At 45.6% G+C, this 23,389-nt stretch overlaps 1 protein-coding gene across 1 annotated transcript in view; it reads right to left on the bottom strand.

The window, feature by feature from the left end:
- The window catches only part of SCML4 (Scm polycomb group protein like 4), a 39,801-nt gene that overhangs the window by 13,584 nt on the left and 2,828 nt on the right, over positions 1-23,389 (bottom strand). The window contains exons 2-4 of the mRNA XM_041414914.1: positions 18,081-18,210; positions 15,350-15,550; positions 12,006-12,203 (exon numbers count right to left, since the gene is read on the bottom strand). Of these exons, the coding sequence (XP_041270848.1) occupies positions 12,006-12,203; positions 15,350-15,550; positions 18,081-18,210 (529 nt within the window). The remainder of the gene's footprint in view (positions 1-12,005; positions 12,204-15,349; positions 15,551-18,080; positions 18,211-23,389) is intronic.

Genomic DNA, 23,389 nt, shown 5'->3' with positions numbered 1-23,389 from the left:
CCTCCCAATAAACCAAAGAAAATCCAATCAAGCCTCCTCATTCAAAGGAATTTAATTACTGTGTAGAACACTTGCAATAAAAGCCTCTTATGCATAAAGAAGATGGCTCTTTCTGCAGCATCCTGCCTGCACTGCATGGAATAATTATGCCTCTTGTGAATCATTACCTCTTTATTCCAGGAAAAGAATGCTCTTTTAATATGATTACAATATGAAGAAGACATAGACTATCAAAACAACAAACAGCACATTAAAAGAGCCCTGCTAAATAAACAGCATATAGCTTTTATTGCCATGGATGCAAATTACTCCAAAATTTTTGGGCAGACACCAGGGATTTTTTGATGGATTTCAGACTGTCTCAACAGTCTGTGTGAAGTAAGACATTTGCAGATATAATCTCCCTGTAGAAGGGCACCCATTAATTGTGTACAAGACTACAACCAGGAGCCAATCTCTGTCAGATCTGTTCCTAACTTTTCTTGATCCAGATCAATTTATTCCACATCTCTGCTCTGGGCTCCAGAATGGCTGTAATGTTGCCTACTGCCATGGAAGAAACCGGAGCCTCCATTCCTCACTGCATGAAACATCCCTCACTGGAAGGTGCTTTGGGAATTTGGACAGTCACATTAATGTCTTCATGGGATCGAGGGGAGCAGGGATCATCTCAAATGGCCCACTGACCAAAAACCAAAAAGCCCTGTGGAAGCTTTTGTGTTCCTATTTTTCCAGCTCTCTGTTAGTTTGCACCACAGAGAAGCTGCATGACTTGAGGTTCCACTGATGATGTGCATTAAAAAATCTGCATTTTGTAAGCTCCAAGAAAGCTTTGTAAAGTGCATAGCCATCACAGCTTCTAATCCCACTTTGGCCAATTAGGAAAAAACCCCATTTTTTTGAGACAATAGAAGAAAATGTAAGTCTCTGTTGTGGTTGGAAATGCAACAGTTCATAAATCTGTAGCTTAGCACTTCTGTATTCTGACTCACTTTCATATTTTATTTTGTAGGTAGTCAGTTCCACATATTAGTGAGAAACTAGTACACAATGCTTTAAAGCAGGATTTATGAGAAAGCTGCTTCAAGCTTTTGCTCTGAGCACAGCAGTCTCTGTTATAACTGCTCACCACCCTGAGATGCTTAAGCCATTTTGGCAGTTTTCCTTTCCATGAGTGGTCCACAGGCAGCTGGATTGAAAAGCCCAAGACTCCAGCACACCTTAAAAAGCAACAAAGCAGAGAAAAAAAGCAACAATTGCCTTCCCAATTTAAAAATGCGTATTTCTTTAGCTGAGCTTCTTAAAAAATAGCAGTCTATAAGATCCCTAGCCAAAATCCTGAAGATGGGTCAGCTGAGAGTTAAAAGAGCCTGAGAATCTGCAGCTAACATCCCAGCTCTGCTGCAAACTTCTGGAGCAACCTTGGTCAGGTTATCTGTCATCTCTGGACCTCAGTTCTCCATTAGGATGAAGGAAAACACTTGTTTTGTCTCTCACTTCTGAAAAATGTTGAGTTCTTTGCCCCAGCAGTACTCATTTGCCTCTATGGAGTGCCACATAGATGCATACTGCATGTGTGAGTGCAGAACACACACACTGGGCCTTTGGTAGCATCTGGGAATAGAGACACTCCAGGAAGACAAAAGAATTTACTCTCATTGTACATTAGGAAAGCAAATGAAAATCAATTTCAAGTCAAGCAGGAAATGAAGAATAGTATATACACAGGAAAGATGATCTCTAGCTGACCTTTTCCTGAGCAGATCTAATCTCTTACTTTTTCTTCTACATCTTAAAAAAAACCCAAACTTAGTTTGTTAGAATCTCTCCTACAGACAAAATCTCCTTGTACACTCCAGAGACACTCTACTCTGCCTTCTCTGCTCCCAGACCAAACATGTCTTGTGCCGCTTTCCTCACCTGCTGCTGCTCCCACATCACTGCTCATGTTACGTCTTTCTCTCCCTTTACCTCTTTCAGGTTCCATTCCCTTATATCCCCCATGTGCTTCTCCCTCTTTCTTCCCTGTCACCTCTTCCCACTTCTTCCATCTTATTACCACTACATCGACCTTGCTCTAACTCCATTTTCCTGCACCTACATCACTCTTTTCCCATTTTGCCAGTTATTTCCCTATCTCTCTTTTCTATTTTCCCTCCTCCCACACATATGATTTTCAGACATTTTCTCCCCAGGCTATTCTCCTTCCACCCATCTCACACTTTCATTGATCCAGATTTCCCTTTCCTGTTACTCCCATGCTTTTTTCTGGGCTCATCCCCAGATTGCTGCTAGGACAGCAGAGCCCAAGGTCAGGGCAGTGAAGTGGGAGCAGAGTCCCTTTCCCAGCTAACAGGCCATGTGCTGGGGCCATGAAGTGGCTGCATCTGGGTGAAGGTTGCATGGGGCACTGCTGGAAACCCACACTCCCTGCTCTGAGCATGCTGGACACTGATCCCCAAGCCTGTGAGGTCTTCTTTTACACACCAGTAGCTTCCCAGGAAAACGGCCCTTCCTTCTAGGACAATACTTTAATGTCATTTCATACCCTTTTACTTTACCACCTGCAATGCTCAATCATTTGTATTCGCTTTAATTAAATTCCCCCTTAACTTCTTTTCTTCACAGTCAATACAGATTTATTTCTGTCTTTCTTTTCTCTGCCCCCACTATTCCTTTTTTGTGTCGTCTCCTATTCCTCATATCATTTAGTGATGGGCTTTGCCCTCTGACCCTTCCCTGTACCTTTTAAAGTGCTACCATATATTGTCTATAATGGCTTGACCAGATGTGAACTCCATATTTTAAGCAGCATGATATCATAGCTTCCTCAGACCTCTCCTTTCTCCCAGCCAGGGACAGCCTTTTTTCATCTCCCAGTCATTTTGAGAGGAGCCAGACACACTGTCAAAATCCTATCGAGAGGCTCCTTCTTTGTATGGTTTTATCTTTGCCTGTATTTTATAGTTCCTAAGCCTGGCTCCTGCTCGCAGCCCAGGATGGCATCTTCCCTATAAGGGAGGTGGGAGGGGTGAGGGAGGAGTGGGTGGAGGGGACAGGTTTAAGCAGCAGCTTAGAAACCCTGCATCTCAGCCTTCATGGAAGCAAAAACAGAAGTGGGGAACCACAAAAGGCAAATGCTGAAATGCAGGAGGAAATCCTTCAGATGAGTTCAACCATCAGTTCAGTCTAGTGTCAGCCAGAGGGAGAGAGCAGAAAGGTATAAACAGTATTTGAGATTGTGAAAGATATGCCTTGGCTCTGAACTGCTATCTTCTGTTTTAAACATCAACAGTTAAAAGATTTTAAAAGAATTTTTTCTGTTCCTTCCAAACAGTCTCACACATTTCAGTGCAGTCAGGAATGTACCACGGCCCTTATCTTCCCTGCAGTTTGAGCCTGCATGCATCTATCTAAAGATAAGAGTCTCCTGTGATAGATTAAGACTTTCCAGCTCTGGCTGCTGTGATTTACTCTGGGATTACAGCACCAGCCCATTCCTTTTAGCTCCGTTGCCCATCCAGACATGCAGCACAATGAAAATATGATGTCACCCTTTAGCAGATGTTTCTGTACCGTGTCAGCACCACTCTGGTGCATACATCTGCCCCCTACACAGCTGGGCAAGGACCAGGCCTTTTCCACACCAACCCGTGCCTGGACAAGGAAAACGTTCCAGGGAGTGACATCTGGTTTGTGGCAGCAGAGCCGAGCTGCTCGCTGCCTGCCAAGGCAGAGTGGCATGGAGACACGTCCCCAGGGAGTCATAGCATCCCTGAGGCTGCTGAGAGAGGCAGTGAGAGAGCAGGCAGCCCAGGGCACCCGCCAACAGCGGGCCAGGGCTGTCACGCCTGTGGTTTTTAGTCTATGGGAGAACATTTGCATGGGTTATAGGAACACACAGTTACATCCACAGGGGAAAAAAAGGGGGGGGTTAGTAGTCAGTCAGAACAGGAAAATGTAAATATGCCTCATTCACTTGTGAATGCAGATATTATGAACACTGAAACTATGGTCACACAGTGGAGATAAAACCTGAAATGAATTCTCCAGGGTTTAGTCTGAGGCTTTACAGCACATGTATCACCTAGCTGTGTCCTAACTGCTAAAAAATATTTTGCAGTAACTGAAATGCTGAGTCCCCCAAGGAGAAGCTGCCAGTCAGTTAACATCAAGAATCTAAATTTTTTAGAGAATTTTCCAAAATCCAATGTATTCCTGATTAGGTCTTCAGCATAAATATTTTTTTTTCATTATTTAAACAATTTCCCTTGAGTGTTTGCAGCCCAGACAACAGCCACATTGTGCTTAATGCAGTAGAACTAGGGAATGAAACCAGCTGGGAACAGATCAACATGGTTTTATTGTCCAAACTGAATTAAAAGGTAGAGTAAATTCAAATGCTAGCTGCTGACAAATATATTAGATTTAATAATAAAAGGTGCTTGTGTGAATAAATAACCCATTGAGGAATTTTTTCCATTTTCAAAGTGCTTGGGGAGGATTGAATAAATGTATTTTGTCACAATAGAGAGGTTTTAGTCCTACATTACAGCACAGGCAAATTGTTTAGGCACACGCACGAGTGAAGGCAAAGGGATTTCAATGACAGAGGGATCTAGGCTGTAGTGAAAGTCTTCCTTTGGTCTCTTCCACCTGATTTCAAACTTGCTCCTCCTCTCTCTTCACTTCTCCCTTGCCTTTATGTTATACCAAAGTGTACATCATGAAAAGAAGATTTATGAGGGTTGTACAGTTTTGTGTCTTAGCACACCAATGGTTCTGCGATGGCAGAGGGAGGTGGGAGAGGCTGCGATCGATCTTTTCTGCTTCCAGCTTCTAGCAGTAGCTAGAGGGGCTTTTCTGTCAAGGTAGTTTATAATGCCCTCTGTATCCCTATAAATCAGCATTGATAGAAGTCACAAAAAAGCTGTATACAGAATAGACTAGATGAAAATGACTGTGTTATATGAAAATTTCAAGGTATTATATAGTGAGATTCTCTGCAGATTAAGTACTTAGTGCATTTCTGTTTTGCTACCACCATGATGAATGTCCCTTAATCACATTGCTTAGTACTGGCTTAAAATATTTAAAGGTAATTTTTATATTGTTTGAAAAACAAATAATTTGAGATACAAAAAGTGAGATGTCTACAGCAAAATGCAGTGACTGAAAAATAAACTGTGTTTGCTCATTAATAAATATGATAATCTCATCCAGAAATTCGGTAGAATAGTACCTATAAAGCATGAGCCTGTGCACGTGTTTGTATGCAGGTAAAAGATCTTTTATAAAGTCTTTGTTTCATTTCTCCCTTCCCAGTGCTGCTGCTCTGCTGAACTTTCTGATATTTCTTCTGCCATAGAAGTACAACATATATGACCACTGAAGTCTTAGTTCCCCTTCACAAAACCTTTCTTTTCCTGTCTCCTATGCTTCTGCTTCTGACATCTCTGTCTGACCTCAATCCCAGCAGCTAGGAACTCGCCAGTTCCCCTTTGCTGAGCCTTTTTATCCCCTCCTCTTTCCATGACCCTACAGAGCCAGCCTCCCCCACATCACTGTGCTGCACTGTCCCACGCTGCTGGTGCGCTGGGCTTACCCTGGGACCCCATCCTAGGACTCATCCCCAGCCTCACTGCATTTTCCTCAAATCCAGCTTCTCTGACGAAGACCATCAAGCCACTGCCACCTTTTTGTTTAAGTCACTTCTGTAACCTTTTCTCTTCCATGAAGAAACCCACCATAAAGTACCTGATTCCCTTTCCCAAACCACCATTTGCAGCTTATTTTCAGTCAGAGGGTGTACTTCTCCTGCCCAGCTGCTGGTGGTGCACCTCCTTGCCTTGCATCCTTACCTTGCTCACTGCAGTCCATGGCCAGCACAAACACCAAACTGCATGTCACCACCAACAATTTGCTTCTGGTATTCTCCTAATTGCTTTAATCCCCTGGTTTGCACTCATTTTGCCAACAGATTAATGTTCTTTTAGGCAGATGATGTGTGTTACTACTTTCAGAAAGGCATTTTGATGTACTCTGTATAATTACTGCAACAAATAAATCCTAAGGAACTGGGCAGCACTGTTGATTAAACAGTGGCCAAGTTTTTTCAAGAAAAACCAGTGGATGATTTCCATGGAAATGCCACTGTGTGGGTTTCCATTTGTTTTGTAGTGAACTGGGAAAAGATAGAAAGAAACAGAAGGTGGATAAAGACAGATAAGGGAGGGATGATGATAAAAGGCTAAAAAAGAGAGCAACATGAGGAATGTGAAAAACTGAAAAACAGCCAAGCAAAAATCAGTAATGTCCTGTGAAAAAAATTCTGAACCTTGTTTGAAACCTGTCATACTGAAACAGCTTAAATACCAGATTCCCTTTCCCCACTCTCAGCTGTCTCTGCTTCCTGCCATGGAGGTGCAAGCCCAGGCCTTGCCATAGGCACCACACACCAGGCAGTCCCAGAACCAAGAGCCCTCTCATCCAGATTCACAAGGAAAAGTTCCCCTTTCTTCCAAATCCTTTCTTGTTTTACTTAATAAGTGCTGGATCTTGAGGTTCACCTTTTTTCACACTCATATCTTTGAAAACCAGGTGAGTCATATTGATTTATTCTTGCAGCACTTGCAGAGGTTTCCCATCACCAGTTCTGGCTTCTGGCCCACTCATCTGACTGCTTGAAATACTGGTATATGGGATCACAGGTATTTGGATCAATATTTTAAAAGTTTAGGAATGAAAATTCCTGTTTCAACTTTAATTTAAGCTATTTAAAATAAAAGCCTGGACTACTAACTTCAGGTATCTCCTAAAGGAATCATATAGCTCTAGGGAAAGGTCTTAACCAGCTAAAACAAAGTTAAAGCTAAACCTGGAGCTAAAACAGAGTAATAATCACATAATTTACCTGACTAAGGCTCTGAAAGTGTCCATGCTTCCTCCACATGACTGCTTGTAAAGCTTGAATTAAATGCATATACCCAGGGGTGTTCTTTTCTGTAGTGGATATGATCTCATTCATCATGCTTCATGCATTTATGCCCATCATTTCATCCACTTTCCTTATGCATACCCTTTGATATGGAGAAATAAAGCATCCTTAAATTCTGTTTCATACCTTGGCTCTCTTTTCTAACCTCCAGGGCTGCAGCCCAGGCAATATCCAGCACTGTTGGTGTCTGTGCCACGGCACTGAGCACATCTTGGGCTGAAGGACAAAAGGGCCTTTGGGCTTTTCCTCACTCACTGCTGACAGCAGAGTGCTTGCCCTCCTAGGGGTAGCTTTTCAAAAGGTATGAACTTCCTTGCAGCCCCTCAAGTCAGTGAAGGAAAAACAGCCCAGCAGAATGTGGGAAGGAGGATTTCCCTGGGGCTGACTGCTGAAGAGATGGCTGCTTACAGCTTCATTGCTTAGCATCCACAAAGAGATACAATTTCATAAACTTAAAGGAAAAGAGTCTTCATTTGTGAGCTGGCAAACAATAATCTCACAACTTAAAGGTCAGAAAGTTCAATTTATCCAATTCTGCCAATTCTATAGAGTCCAGGCAAAATACACCACACCTGAATTTTCTCTCCCATCCATCTCTTATTTTTCTTCCTTGCAGGATTTGCTCCTTAGTGTACATTTTATTAATTACTTCTTATCTAGCCTGAAAGGGTTTGAATGCTAAAGCCTCTGCTACCACCCTCATGAAACCCCTCCACAGGAGCACTGACTGACTCTCTGTTCTTTCAACCCCCTGCCTTTACTTCCTTCAACCCCCCGTCCTTTGGACCATCCTAAACTGTTCCTGTCCCTCCTCTGGGCTGCAACATGCAGCTCCAGCTGCCTCTCCTTCAGCTCTGCCGCAGAGTTACCAACATGCACGCCTCCTTTCAGGAAGCCAGTCCTTGGGATGGTGCTCCAGCTGCAAGCAGGACCTCAGCACCAGGGTCATTGCTTGGATGCTTTGCCCTGTGGCCAGTGGTGTCAGGTAGGGAGGGAGAAGGCAGGGGAAGGAAGTGGCTATCCCAGCCTTTCTCAACTGTACTGCAGGCTCTGCCATCAATCCAAAAGCCCCAAAGACCATATAAACTTTTTATATTATACTTTGTTGTGGCTGGATGTCTCTGCTCCCTCTTTAAGAGTGACCTTAATGCTTTATTTATTGTTTAAAGGATAATGATCATGGTTGAGGAATATATGAGGCAATAAATGGCCTTTGCAGGTAATTAAATGCTGAGGAGCGCTGAAGCTATTGATAGCCATAAAAGCCATTTATTCTGAGTGTGCTGAGAAGCCAGGAGCACTGCTGCTGTGTTCCTCATAGCATGCAACAAGACAAGATTAAACAAGCCATGGTACTAGAAAGGGGAAAGACAGCATTTTTCTTACCCTCTCAAGGCTTGAAACTTCTGAGCTGCTGATTATTTGGTGCTTGCAACAGAAAATATTGATTGTAATAATATGTGGTTTTGCATCATATTCCTTTTTTCCTAGCTGCTTTAGAAGGGGCTTTGCACATGTTGGCAAGAATAATTGCCCTCCTTTGACACATACTCAAATAAAGGCACAGCAGGGAAGAGTGGCTTGCCCACATAGTCAAGAGGAAAGTCTCTTATCAAAATCCAGTTCCCAGGCCAGTGTCTTGCCTAGTCACACTCCTGTTGTGCATTGCTATTGTACATGTCATACCAGCTTTCCAAGGACTTGTGGATAGGAAGAGCCCACCTTCCTACAGACAGAGGCACTAGCATCCTGCTGTGCATCTGCTCCATATAGATCCCTACTTCCAGCCAGTGCCACAAAAAGAGAAGCTGTTCTCCTGTGGTAGGGAACTCCATATGGTTCCAAATTTGACTTAGCCATGGAGAGAACAGCAAGACTGGGGACCTTATTCACAGACCTTCCTGTCTTCCCCCATAATAAGAATAATACAGTGTGACTACCAAAGTTCTTGCATAAAGTTTTGCTGCAGCCACATGCAGCCGTGCTCTGTGTGGAGACATCATCTGTCTAACAGCACAAAATAGCCAAAACCCAAGGTTTGGGGCAGAAGGAGCAAGGAAAGGATTGACTGAAAGGGAAAGCAGATGTTTATCAAACTTAATGCTTCCCACGTGAGAGAAACTTCTTCCATTTCTGTGCCCACCATCAGGTTCACCAGAATTTTTTTAGCAAACATGGTTTCCTCTGAAGAATAATCTGATATCTCACAGGTGCATGTCCATAGTGTGTAGGTGTCCTAGAAATGTACCTTTCACATGCTCCCATCCAAGCCTCCATCAGCTGAGCATGAGACAAATTATGAAATCTGAACACAGAGTGGAGATATTTTACAGGATCACTGTTGTCTTCCCATCATTTAGCCCCTGCCCCACTTCACAGGGTTTCCTGCACAGGTCACCTGGGTCTTGCCATCATTTTAGCTCAAACTGTTCTGCTGCTCCCGTGGAAAATTTTGGGGTGCAGGTCCAGAGGTTCTTTGAAGCCAGGTGCTGTGGTGACAGGTAACATCTCAGCATTTGCTGTAATGCAGACCAGAAGCTGGGCATGTCCCAGGAGGCCTGGGAGTCATCCCACAACTGCTCCCCACAAATCACTCTCATGAGCCAGCCAGTCCCTTCACAGATGAGAAAGAGCCCTGGGAATGTCCCACGTGAGGGATGAGGCAGGTGAGGGGCCTTGGCAAGGCCGGCAGAGCGGGGGCTCAGGTGCAGGGAGAGTGATGCACAGCCAGCAAGGCTCACCGCAGAGGCCAGCTCTGGGCACAGCCTGATGAGTGTGCACTTCCTAGGCATGTCAAACATAGTTGTAAGTGATATATGCATATGTCAACAAATCCCACCTGGCCTGTACACAGCCATTAGCATCTGGCAGCTTGCTGTGAGCACAGGTGAGTTATGGCTCAGGGGCATGTGCTTTGGGGCAAGGCTAAGAGGTGACTCCTGTGTGGGGTAAGTGGATTAATATGACTGGACACGATGCAGGCTTCTCCTCTCCCTCCTGACGGTGTAAATCAAGAGTAACTGCACCAAAGTCAATACATGGATTAGATTCATTGGTGCAAAGAGGCTGAAAAGCACATGATTTTAAAAGAAAGGGCATCTCGATTACAAGATGGGGAACAGGAACAATGAAAAATGTGGCTGCTTTGCGTGGCTTCCTGTGGTGTGTTTTTATGGCCCTGCTCCTTCCATGAGAGCTTTATCCCAACAGGTGCCCTCACAGACCTGTCTGCAGCACAGCTCCTGCTTATCACTGTCCCTCCTTGTCACTGCACAGTGGGGAAGCCCTGTCTCTGCTCTGTGCACAGAGGAACCCCCATGCTGACCTTGCTGCAGAGAAATGCTGGCTCCTGGCGGGGTGGAAGGAGATTTAGGCAATGCAGCATTAAACATAGCCTCAGTGCCTCAGTCCAACCTGCCTTGAACACTTCCAGGGATGGAGCACCCACAGCTTCTCGGGGCCACCTGAGTCAGTCCCTCACCACTCTCACAGTAAAGAATTTCTTCCTCGTGGCTAATTGAAACCTACTGGACTAGCCCAGGCTGCCCAGCCCATGCTGCTTTTGGGGGGGCTGTTGATGGCACACACACACAAACCCCACCCCACAGCAGGAGACCCAGGAAAGAAGCTTTGCCTACACCCACTTCTCTTGTCTAGTCTGAGGGAAAAATAATGTTTCGCACATCTTCAGTGTCTGGGGAGATCCAGTGAGGATGGTGTCAGGGACATCTCCATTGGAATTTTGTGGGGGTAGAGATGCTCAGAGGGTAAGAGCAACTGTAAAAACTCTGGTTGTGGAATTGCCTTCTCTCACACACAGCCCTGCCGTGAGAAAGTAAATGCAAATGTACATGCAAATTAAAATGCAAATGTAAACGCAAATGCCAGGCCTCCTGGGCTGCGCTCCTCGGTGCTACAGAAATCCCTTGACCTCTCAGAAGCACTCAGCTTGCTGCAAATGTCCTAGTAGAGAGGAAAGAAAAATACTGCTTTTCAGTCTGGGTTCCTGCTTTTCTTCCCCTGTGCGTAAGAGTGGCATTTGGATTTCTTTGTACAAAAAGCTGATTTCTGCACCGTGTGCACAGCTCTCTCCCATTTTGGTGAGCAAAGCGCACACTGAGGGTATTCTTGATGAACACGTGATTCAAAAATCATGATTGTGGACACTAAAACATCCTTCTCTCATCTGCCAGCCATTTAATCTGCCATTAAATTGAATGCATGAGAGACAGTGTCCTCCCCAAACACCCACAGTGTTGTTAATGAAAGAAAAGAGAATAAAAATATATTATTTAAGTCAGGAGAAAGGCTGCAGGTGAAATGAAGTCTCGTGCCCATAATTTACATCTTCCTTTTTTTCTAAACTAGCTTTTGCAATGCCATAGTAAAGCCCCAGGACAGCTTCCCAATCCTCTGATTGTGGATGGGGATGCAGGCATGTCCCAGCTCCGTGGGGGCTGTGGGGCCAGCACCCCGTCCCAGAATATGAATGAGAAGGAAGCTCAGCAATACCATCCATCTGGGAGCTCAGTGCTGCTCAGGACCACCACCATCCTTGCATGCATCTGCCTAGTGCCACAGCTCCTCCAGGCTTTGCCCCACATAGTCAAGCACTGAGACAGGGACCTTGCTGATCCCAGAGGGTTTTAAGCCAGGAGAAACATCCCTCCAAGTAGCAAAGCAAACCACTCAGCAGTCACAGCTCATTTAGGTTTATACTCACGGGCAGAGGTGGCACATTGGGATCCAGGGTGTCTGAGCTACAGCTAACAATATGCACCTCAGATTTGTGCTACCATAATGTGCTGGCCCAGAATTTCTCTGCTGGGGCACCTCGACATGGTGGTTCTCACCCGAACACCTCCTCTGGGAAAATACCACGAGAAAGCTCACTGCCTCCCTCTGGAAGGGTCCCACATTTCCCTATCATACACAGCACAGCAGCAAAAAAGGGCAGTCATTTCTTCAGCTGGATTTCATCCTGAGCCAAGGTGATCAAGCAGCCTACCTGCCTCCACCCGCCTGTTGTCACAGTGCTGCGGGCTCTCCGGCACGGTGCTGCCACGCTGCTGGAAAGGCTGGTTGCTGAAGAGGTTGTCACACAGCAGGCTGCTACAGAGCTTCTTCAGGAAGCGCAGGACGTACCCGATGCTGTTCACTACCAGCAGGCTCTGGAGATGCTGCTTCCCCTCAAAAGAAGCTGAAACTGGAAAGCAAAACAGGAGCAATTCAATACCTGTGGATGCGTGGCACAAGGGAGAACGAGGAAAATAATTTTACTCAAGTATTTGCATGTCTTAAAATATTTTGCAAAATTACCCTACCTGAGTCACACTACAAACTGGAGGAGCTTAAGGAGCTGAGTTTGTGTGACCCAGATCACCTTCCCCCTCAAGAGCTGAAAGATGCTGACTGGCATGGCCAGCCATGCAAGGTTTTCTAATATATGCATCCACCTGAAAATGGTATTGTGTGATTAGAACGAGGCAATCATGATACCCTAGTCTAAGGAAGGGGAAAGTGATGTGCAGTGATCACCAATAGTGATGGGTAAGCTGACTTCAGCAGTACCCAAGGTTTTAAAAGATAATGGGGAGATAAGAATTAAAGCATGGTTGTGAATGAATGAAAGGTACCAGGATTGTACTGAAGAGAGAGGTAGCAGCTTCATCGCTGATCTTTATTTACTGAGTTAACTGCATTGATAGGCAAGGGAATGTTGGCAGCTGTGGTCCATCCAGAATTCAGTAAAGTATGAGAATTCTTGCATTAAATTGGAAATGATTGCATACGAGAGGTGGGTCAAGGAATGGCAACAAGGTCTACTGGCAGGAGACCCCAAGTCCCAGAGAGAAACCAGCAGCAGTCTGTGCTGGCACAAAGAGATTTTGTGGATGCTGTAATCTGGCAGACACCATCAATGGAGAAGAGGCCTGGGAGATTGCACAGAAAGTGTCAACTGATTTTGACTTTTGACTTAGTAAAAATTAGTGAAAACCAATCTGGAAATAAACGTATAAATTGTTTAGAAATCTGTAACTCTTTGAAGAGGCTCAAAACAACCTGGTGGGACAAGAAATGATAATGCAAGCTTACAGATGCCCATAAAACAGCAAGGTGACACAGTCACAAAAAACTCAGATATATTTCCAGAAGATGTGGAACAAAACATTTCCAGGAGAGAAAATGGAGTGTTAAAGCCCCTATACAAAGTTCTGGAGAAACCTGATATGGATGGATGGACATCATTCCAGTCATACAGGCTGAAGAAGGGTGAATTCACACTTGCAGAAGTACACAGGCAGACTGCACTCATGTTCGGGGAGCAGAAATTTTCCCTGTGGCACTGCAGCCACCACCATCCTGCTATGTGGGACTGTGGCAAGACACCTGCACTCCTTTCCCTGGTGCAGTGATCTTCCTCACCTGAAATGAACTCTGTATTTCAGCCTGGCAGGATGAGGGTGGCTCTCTTGGAAATACATCTAAGGGTAAGAGCAGGGCAATTAAAATTCCTGCGTAAACCGGTCAGGGGGCATACTTAGCCAGGAATCAAGAAAAAGACATAAGGTCCCAGGCATGGGAGGGGTGGAGGGGTCAAAACAGACCCACCAGGATCAGTTGTAGCAAGACACATTTGATTTCAACAGGTTTGTAGGGAGGACAGCGTGATAAGGCCGCCTGAAGTCTTCCACCTGGAAGGTTCTTTCCCAATCCTATAGTTTAGCTCCCATCACTACTAACAAGAAAAAATTGCAACATTAGACTTATAATTTCAGGGATAACTTCAGAGATTTCCTGTTGGCCTGAGCTGCTGAGAGGGATCATGCTCCACAGCTGGCTGAGCATCTGTGAGCCAAGCCATGGGAAGATTGGAAAGTCCCTGACAAAACTCATCTGCAGTGCTGGGAGTGAGGTGCAATTGCAGAGGCACACCATGACTAGGAGGCCATTCACCCCTCTTTGATGACTAGAAGAACCATGAAATTGGGAGAAATGTTGACCAGGTGCTTTTAGTTCAGGTGAAGCTGAAGCTGAGCCAGCTCAGAGGAGCTGAGACCAAGGATTTTGGCAGGCTTGGTGCATAATATGACTCTCCTGATTGTAATGAAAATCATATATGCAGCACAGAACTAGGCAAAAATGAAACTTTGCACTGCATTGATTCAGTCTTGTGTTTCTGTGAACAAGTCTGGATCATTCTCAGAGTATTTTTGGTGTCCCTTAGGGAAGGCACACCTGTGATTACAGAGAACTTGAGGAGAGGGAAGAAGCAAGATTTATATGCTGCACAGAGGGCCAGAGCTTGGGCTCCCACACAAGAAGGTCCCAGTGGCACAGCTGAGCATCTGCAGTCCCTGCAAAACTGATTGGACTTGCAATCCTTGGCTTTGTGTTTGTGCCTGACTCATCTGCAGCAGCTAATTGGAGAGTGCTGTTCCCATATTCCCATCATTGTTTCATTCCCACTGCATCCCCATATGTGAAAAAAATGTTGTGACACAAAACTCTTGCTGTGATAGAAGAAAAGTTCACATTCACACTGAGAACCAGGCCAGGGAGATTCACTGTGGGACATGGGAGGTTCATCAGGACACAGCAAGAAATGCCACTGAAGGAAGATGAGGAGCTGCTGGGAAGCTCCCCTTGATCTTTGATTCTCTCTGATATATTTGTGTAGACTGTGTGCAGTCCTGCTGCATGGGGAATTGCCGTGGGACTTTTGCAATTCCTGCAGCAGAGAGCAGGTTTGGCCCATGAACTGCAGGCAGGGGACACACCAACAGCTAAACTCCATTAAAGTTGTCCTTTTGTGACACACAGAATCTTCAAGTTATAGAAATATTTTGGCTGGAAGGTCACTTAGTCTAACCCTCCTGCAACGACCAGGGACACCTTCAGCTAGCTCAGATTGCTCCAATACCCACCCAACCTGACCTTGAATATATCTGAGTTTGGGGCATCCACCACTTCTCTGGGCAACCTGTTCCAGAGTTCTGCCACTCTCATCACACAAGGCATGCATGTGTGTCATGGGTTGGCATTGCTGCCCATGCTTGCCCAGCTGCATGCAAACAGCTCTCAGCCCTGGCCTCAGCACTGCTCCAAAGAGTGGTAAGAGGCAGACTCTGGAGTGCGCGTTCCTTGCCTGAATCACCGGTGCAGTGCCCCTTACCAACATTCTTTCATCTGACACCAAGGTGATTCCTGCAGCGGCTCATTTTACAAAGGCATAACTGATATCCAAAGCCGGTTACCATCCCACTGATAGGAACAGGACATCCAGGGCAATTAGGATTAGGGAACACGTTAAGATTTTAAGCACTTCCCTACTGTCCACAAACCCCTTACCTGACACCATCTCGCCTCCGTAGCCCTGCCTGATGAGGGAGAAGACCACCTTTGGCTGGAGTGCACAGTCGATGCAGGCTTGCACCGCTCGCTGCAGGGCCGCCGCCGGCCGCTCCGGGCCAAAGTGCTCCGGCAGCTGCTGCACCTTCTTTCTGTCGAGGTACGGCCCCAGGTTTGCTTGCTTGTTGACATAAATGCAGACTGTAGACATAAAATCCCAACAAGGTTATTACAAAACAGTCCTGGGAGCATCCTAGGAAATGCTAGCATTCTACATTTCTATTCATTTCCCAAGTTTTTCCTTCACTGAACTTGTGAATTGTTGCCACTCGTGATGGCAGAGCCAGACTTCCTTGTGCTAATGACACATTGCCAGAGCAAAGCAAGACGAGTTTAGGTCTAGCTCAGTGTCACAGGCTAGGATAAACTACACACATCTAAAAAATCTCCTATATGTGCCTGGGGTCTGCTGTCTTGAGGCCACTTTGTCCATGCAACTTGTGACCAGAAAAATGTGCTGGGAGTGCAGAACAGTGGCTGCCAGCAGTGACTTCACAGCAAGGAGGGAATGCCAGCCTGAGGTGTGCTTTCAGATTGTTTATTTTTTTCCCTCTGTTTTTAGAGTGGTTCATTGGAGCTGCTGTGAGAAGCACTGCTCTGAGATGACTTTTGAAAAGGCTTTGGATCCTTGCTTCTTCAAACGCAGCTGTAATTTCTGGAGGGTTATGCTGCACAGTGCCATGGCAGAAATCTGGTCTTTGGGAGTTTCCTAACCCTCCATGTCCAACCTAACACTACAAACTGCATCAAGTTGAGGGAAACTGTACAGTGGTACGTTTTGGGACTGCAACAGTGTGACTGTGCTGCTCAGGAGTCCCTGAGGGAGTCTGCCCCTGCCTCTCAACAGCCAAGCCCTGCATGCCTCCTCTCATAAGCTGCAAAGGTAGTTTTTCTACATGCCATCAGGCCTGCCAGCAATAGCCAAAAAAAATGAGTGTTCTCCTCACAGCCATGAACTTATTTTAAGTTTGGCTGAGGCTAACTGCATCTCGGGGGAAGCAGGGATAGTGCTGGGTAACTAAGGGCGACTAAGACACAGCCTGAAGTCAGGCTAAAGTGAGACATATTATAATAGCTGGCTGAGTGTGCTCGAGCTGTCATCTCTCAAACAATATAACATTATCTTCTGACAGAAATCAGATATGTGACAAAAAACCCCCATCAAGCAGAGTGGAGGACATGATGACAGCTGTGTAAAGTTGGAAATAATTTACAGTTTGCATCACCATAATGAAAATCTAGTGCAACTGTCACAGTGCACTCTGCTCCCCCATCTTGCAGGGACCAGCAGAAGGGGCTCAAGCAGTACATCCAGGGTAAACAGGGGGATAATAGCAATCATACTTATCATTATACTCTTCACACCTTCCAAGTGCCAAACAAACAAAGGGATAGTGCACTGAAAATACAGCAGTGGCATGCAGGAATTGCAGGGGGATGTCAGGGTGCAGCTTTCTCAGAGTGCCACACCTTGACAAATCTGCAGAATGCGGCTTCTGCGTGACGATCCACGGGTTTTGTCGGGGCTCAGCTGTGGGAGGGACTCTGCAGCTTGCAGCTTGCAATGTGCTGAGTCCTCCACTGTGGAGCCAGGGTCCCTGCAGTCCTTCTGAAGCAGAGAGGGAAGTGAAAGCTGGCTTGAGCTTCCCTTCACCTCCTGCTAGCCCCACTCTGGTAGGAACCTGCATGCTCTGTTGGGAGGGTGCTGGGAGGAAAGGTGCCAGTGGCATGAGGATGGGCAGACAGAGGTGTGGGGCACTGCCTGAAGCGACCCACAGAGCCCCTGCCTTTGCAGCCACCCTGGTGATCTGGCAGGGCTGGTGGGCTGTGCCTCCCTGTCCCGCTCCAAAAGCAGCCCTGGGCACAATCTCTCAGGGCACTTCCATCCACTCAGCCACTGTTTGCCAAGTGCTTTGCAGACTTTGTATGTGAAGGGATAAATGAGAATAAAATATATTATTGTCATTGTTGCTGGGTTTAGTATCATTCTGCCACCAGAGCAGATGGAAAACTTCTCCTCTGTGCATCCCAGCTAAGAAATAATGGGATTTATGTGTTGTGTTTAGATTCTAATGTTATCTAATCCATTTCTCTGCTGAAATCTCTGGGTAAATCAGCTGTCTTTTGATTTTCTTCTCATTTACATCAGTTTAAAAGCCTTGACCTATGTTACTTCTGGTAATATAAACAAAAAGAAGGAGTAAGGCTGTGTTTTCTGACTACATTTGGAAATGACCATGCCTGCTGCTGTGATAAGGCATTGGGGTTTTTGTGCTGGTAGCCCTGCCTACAGTCAGACCATGGCTCCTCCGTTCTTCTCCCCACAGCTGTAACAGATGCTCCATGTTCACACAGGGATTTAGGTTGGTCACTGCAACATATCAGTTGGGGTGAAAGTGTTAGGGATAAAATGGAGCATTCATGGGGTTTTGATGTCCACATTTCAAGAGGAATGGGACTGACATCTCCGTTAAACTCAATGCATGACAGTGAAAATACAGTCTTGCAGGATAATTCTGCTCATTGTCGCTGGTCGCTAGACTAATCTGCAAACACCCCATTTTCATGAGCTCCCCTCGTTCTGGAAAGCCCAGCATCTGGCTGTGACATCTGTCTGTCAGCCCGTGGCTCCTACTCACCCCTTGGTCAAGGAGCACTTGAGGCTGAGTACCTGTGAGAGCCTGTGGGGTGTCCGAGTTGGGTACCGTAGCTGCATCCTGGGGGATTGAGCTAATATCCGGCTCTGGCGTGCTTCTCGGAGGAGAGATTGCTAAAGGAGTCATCAGAACACGAGATTTCAGCTGCAAAAAATAATGAAAGTATACACAAGGTAGTCCAATTTTATTCTATGTATGTCACGCCCCATGAACTCCCACTCATTAGCAATCTGCTATTGCATCACTTTCTGCAGGCCAGAAGATCCATCCTGCTCCCAGGAGGATACTGGAGCCTGAAGCCTGACTGATTTGCTGCAGACAGCAACGCCTTAAGCTACAGGATGCAAATATTATGCCACCCACCGGGTAGTTATTTACACCTGAGCAAATTGAGCCTAACACTCCAACAAATCAGTGCAATGGCATTTTACGAGCCATTTCATGTGGGTGTAAAGAATGCTCCACAATGCAGAAACATGGGGTCTTAACTGCATCATAATTTAGGGCCAAATTCTGCTCTTGGTTGCAGGGCTGTAAATCTTGTATAAATCCACTGGCACCAAGAGGCTACTCTGGGCTGAAACCCATGTAAATAAGCCCACACTGTGGTCCAGATTGTGTTATTGCCAGCTAGGAAATACAAACTGCTGCACTGTTGCACCCAGCAATCTTTGCAACCTGCAGCCCAGCTTGGAGAAGAGAAGCATGATGTGAATTTATGGTGCAATATCACCATGTCTTTATGCTGCCAGTACCTGGCAACATCTCACCAGTCAAATGATGATCAGGTCCTCATATTTAAAAAGGACTGATGTGATGGATGCGACCTGAAGGTACCACTCTTGCTTTTCCTTTTGCTAAGAAGGGAAGTAGGGGGAAAGCAGAGAGCCAAGCACACAGCTTGCTGGTTTATATATTTACATGTCCTACACCAAAATGTTCTTCTGACAGGTATTTATTTCCTTTTGTTGTTTTTCAATGAACAATGTACAAAGTACATTTTAGGCAAAAATGAAGTCAGACAACTGCCTTCAAACCAAAGCCTGAGCAATCCCTCTTGGTGAGTAGAAGTTGTTTTGGATTAAGATTTTTGTTGTCCGTGACTGTAAATTACAAATGTCTAAAATCATGGTCACTGTTTCAGCATAATGGTAAAACTAGAAAGCTGGGGAAAGGAGAGGGAAGTATGTAGGACTTAGGGACATCTAAGTGAGTTTTTACCTCCCTCTTTTGCTTTCAGTCTGAAAGAGGGGAAAATATTAAATAAGTGCGTTTGAGACAAGCTGTGGATTTGATCTCCTGCCATATGGCAGTTGCAGAGCATGGGGGACCCTGAGCTGGCCCCTGGTTAGTGCCATTTCTCACTTGCCTGCTTTGTCCTTTTTTGTAGAGTTGCCTTGCCTTCAGATTGGGATCAAGAATGACCAGCAACAAGGTGCTGTCAGTTTGTTTTCACAGAATCACTGACTATGCTGAGCTGGATGGGACCCACAAAGAATCATCAAGGCTCTGCACAGAACCATCCCCAAGAGTCACACCCTGTGCCTGAGAGCATAGTCCAAACACTTCTGAACTCTGTCAGGCTTGGTGCTGTGACCACTTCCCTGGGGAGCCTGTTCCAGTGCCCAACCACCCTCTGGGTGAAGAACCTTTTCCTAATATCCAACCTAAATCTTCCCTGACACAACTTCATGCCATTCCCTGAGGTCCTGTTGCTGCTCACCAGAGAGAAGAGATCAGTGTGTGCCCCTCCTTTTCCCCTTATGAGGAAGCTGTAACTGCAATGAGGTCTCCCCTCAGTCTCCTCCAGGCTGACCAGAATGAGTGACCTCAGCTGCTCCTCATACGGCTTCACCTCAAGGCCCTTCATCATCCCTGTTGTCCTTCTTTAGATGCTCTCCAATACTTTAATATCTTTCCAGCCGTGTGCCTGACATTTTGTCCAGAAGGATACTGTGAAATAAAGTGTTGAAAGCTTTACTGAATGGGAAGAGAACAGAGTTTCAAAAATCAAGGTCTCCATCCAGTTTGGGATTTATTCCATGTAAGAAGGTGAGAAGCAGCATGATTTATTACATTGTATAGCAATATGTCAATTATTTATTTTCCTATGGCAAAGTGGGCTGGCAAAGTGAAACCCACTGTGTAGCCCCTATGTTAGGCTTCTGGGCTTGTTTTTGATCACATATATATATATATATATATATATATATATATACACACATGTAGACAACGAATATATATGTACATATGTGCATTTGTACACATTCTATATTTATTATATAAAATAGATATATTTATAGAGAGATGTGCAGATATAGAACCACAAAATCATTTAGGTTGGAAAAGACTGCTGAGATCATTGAGTCCAATCATTTCCTGACATTGCCCGGACCACTACTACACCATGTCCCTAAACACCTACATGTCTTTTGAACACTTCCAGGGACAGTGATTCCACCATTTCCTTTGTTCCAGTGCTTGAACACCCTTTTAGTGAATTTTTTTTTTCCAAACATACCATCTAAACCTCCCCTAGCATAACTTGAGGTCATTTCCCTTTTCCCTGTTGCTGGTTGTCTGGGAGAAGAGACCAGCCTCACCTGGCTACACCCTCCTGTCAGGCAGCTGTAGAGATTGAAAAGGTCTCCCCAAATCTCCTTTTCTCCCAGCTAAACAACTCCAGCTCCCTCAGCTGCTCCTCATAAGACTCCTCCAGACCCTTCACTGGCTTTGTTGTCCTTCTCTGAACAGTTTCTAGCAATATTTGTATGCTGTCACTCTTACATTTCTCTATATAGATATTATTTTTGAGACAGTACACCTGACAAATTCTGCTTCACTTGCATGTTGGCTCCTTAATATCCTTACTGGCTCACATTCCTGTGGTCCCAAACAGAGGCACAAAAGTCCCCTCTTCAGCCCCTGAGCCTCGTGAGTGTGTGCTGCCCCACCAACACTGTGCGCTGCCTCACCAGCATCATCAGACCTTTTTCTCCTCCTAGATCTTGGAAGCCCAGGCAAGCTTACATTCAAAAGCAAATAAACAGAGGGCAAGGCTTGTGTAAGCTCTCTAGTGTGGAAGCCCCTTTCTTTCTTTGTTGAAATCCCCTGTTTTAGTGAACAACTTACTGCAAAATTAATTGCAACAAAATTAATTGCAACAGCCTCTGGGCACAGATAAATGTAATTTTATTAGGGGTAGTAGAGAACTGGCCTTTGTTAGATCAAAATAAAACAATGCCTGATTAGTGCAGAGACAGTACGCTAAACAAAGAACAGCTTAACTACGTCCTGGACACTGAAAGCCTGAGTAGTCCCTGAATATAATGGAGGGTAAATCTCAAAGTATTCCATTTTAAGATGTTTTTCCTTGGACTGAGTCTTCTCTATCGAAAAGCCAACCCAACCAACCAGCTGACTGACTGAGAGCTTGCCAGTAGAAAGCACATATGTGTGAGAGTCAAAAAAAGCAGTGAAGAAGAGAGAAAGAGAAAGAGAAAAAGAGACAGAGGAAATCTGTCAGAGCACATTGGGAAATCCTTGTGGTAAGGCATTGGAATTAGCTTTTGACTATCAAATATCATGAGTTTAATATGCACAGCATGAGATGTAAAAGTAGTTGCTTTAAAACAAGATCTACTCCCACCCCCCCACTCTTATGGACTTTCTACCATGGAATTGAGATCAGAGAAAGCTGATCAGGGATTTTGGGTAGGAAATAAGTGTGTCTGCTTTACCAAAGTCACCATGCATGAGATGCAGAGATAGTGGGCTTTTGTGCCATTGATGCTGGTTACAAGTTTGTTTGAGTATGCAGTGGCTGGGGATGGGGAGGACTCTGCTGTGTCCTGGAGTTTTTATTACAACCTGCACACCTCCTCAGAGAAGCCAGGATTCATCTAACTGGTATTTATGTCATCCCCCACCAAAAAAATGAAAGAGGGTGAAGAACATTTGCCAGGCAACTTTTTTTCTTTCTGAAGATCTCTGCCAGTTTTATAATAAAATACATGGGAAAGTAACACAATGAACCACAACACAATCTTTCCCTGCAGTTTTCTTAAACCGCTTAGATGCAGGTTCTCATTTTTATCCCTCCCTGTTCCCCTGTACCAGTTGTCCTGAAAAAACAGTTGCTAGAAAAGGCTGGGATTCACTCCATCCCCGTGGACTTTTGTCCTTCCAGACAGGAGGGCAGAGGCACCTCCTGGCAATGAGAGCTTTTGCTGCCAGAGAGGGAACCATCTCCAGCCCCTGCAAATGTGCAGTAAGGTGTGTCTGAGCAAGCCTGGTCCTGCCACGTGGATCTCTGATGGCTGGACAGAAGGTTGCCATTAAGCATACACCAGGGAAGAACAGAGCTTCCACACCCCACATGTGTTGGGGTCTGTGGCTCTGTGCATTTGGATGTGAGTGAGGAGACTGAGACTAGCACAAGCCCAGTCATTGAGGGTGAGAGGGGAGGTCATCTGACAAAGGCAAACACAGCCCAAGGTCTTTCCCACCTTTCCTTCTTGTGTTGTGCAATAACTTTCTTCTGCACAGCAAATGGTGCAAGTGAGTCTGCACACAGCCTCCTACATCCCATCAGCGTTTCACAGAGAATGAGGCAGGTAACCTTGACAGGAGGGTATACAACCTTGAAATCCAGAGCACAGGTGAATAAACAGGACACTTTAAGGTTGTCTATGCAATCTCATTCCCAATGTGTCCAAATCCTGACTGCTTATTTGTCATCATTAGTATTGACTTCCAGGGCAGCAGGGTGGCCTGCGTCCTGTAATGGAACTGTCACTCCACACGTGTGAGTCTCGCTGCCCACCCCACCTGGCTGATTTGGGCTGGGCCACCTCCCCGGCTGGGAGCTGCACTGGTTGCACAGAGGGACAAACTGCCCTCGAGCTGCTCAAAGGGTGCCGTGGCTTTGTTTCCCTCTGGCAGGGACAGGGCTCTGTGCTGCAGTGCTGTCCCATGCGTGGGTCCCTCCGATGTCCTCTAACGGAGCGAATCCCTGCAGGGTGCTAACAACCCCTTCCCTCGTGCAGCCTTTCTAGGCAGCTCTTCAGGGCTGCTCCCACTCACAGCCAGAGCAATAAAACCCATCCATCGACTAACCTTCCCCCCTGGCTGCCAGAATAGGCTTTTTCCCAGAGATTTAGACAATCGGAGAGAATATTGTATTTTGGGGAAATGTAACGTTTTATGGCAAATAGCTCCACATAAGGTAGAAAACAGTTTTTGGAAAAACAGCTGATGAAATTTTATAGCCAAAGCTGTGAAAAAATAAACAGGATAGCAAGGAAAAGACTTTTCTTGGTGA

The sequence above is a fragment of the Onychostruthus taczanowskii genome, unplaced genomic scaffold, assembly GCF_017590055.1.
Source record: "Onychostruthus taczanowskii isolate IOZ18803 unplaced genomic scaffold, ASM1759005v1 scaffold48, whole genome shotgun sequence".
Classification (NCBI taxonomy): domain Eukaryota; kingdom Metazoa; phylum Chordata; class Aves; order Passeriformes; family Passeridae; genus Onychostruthus; species Onychostruthus taczanowskii.
The sequence above is the reverse complement of the archived record's forward strand: the minus strand, read 5'-3'. Positions and strand labels throughout refer to the sequence as shown.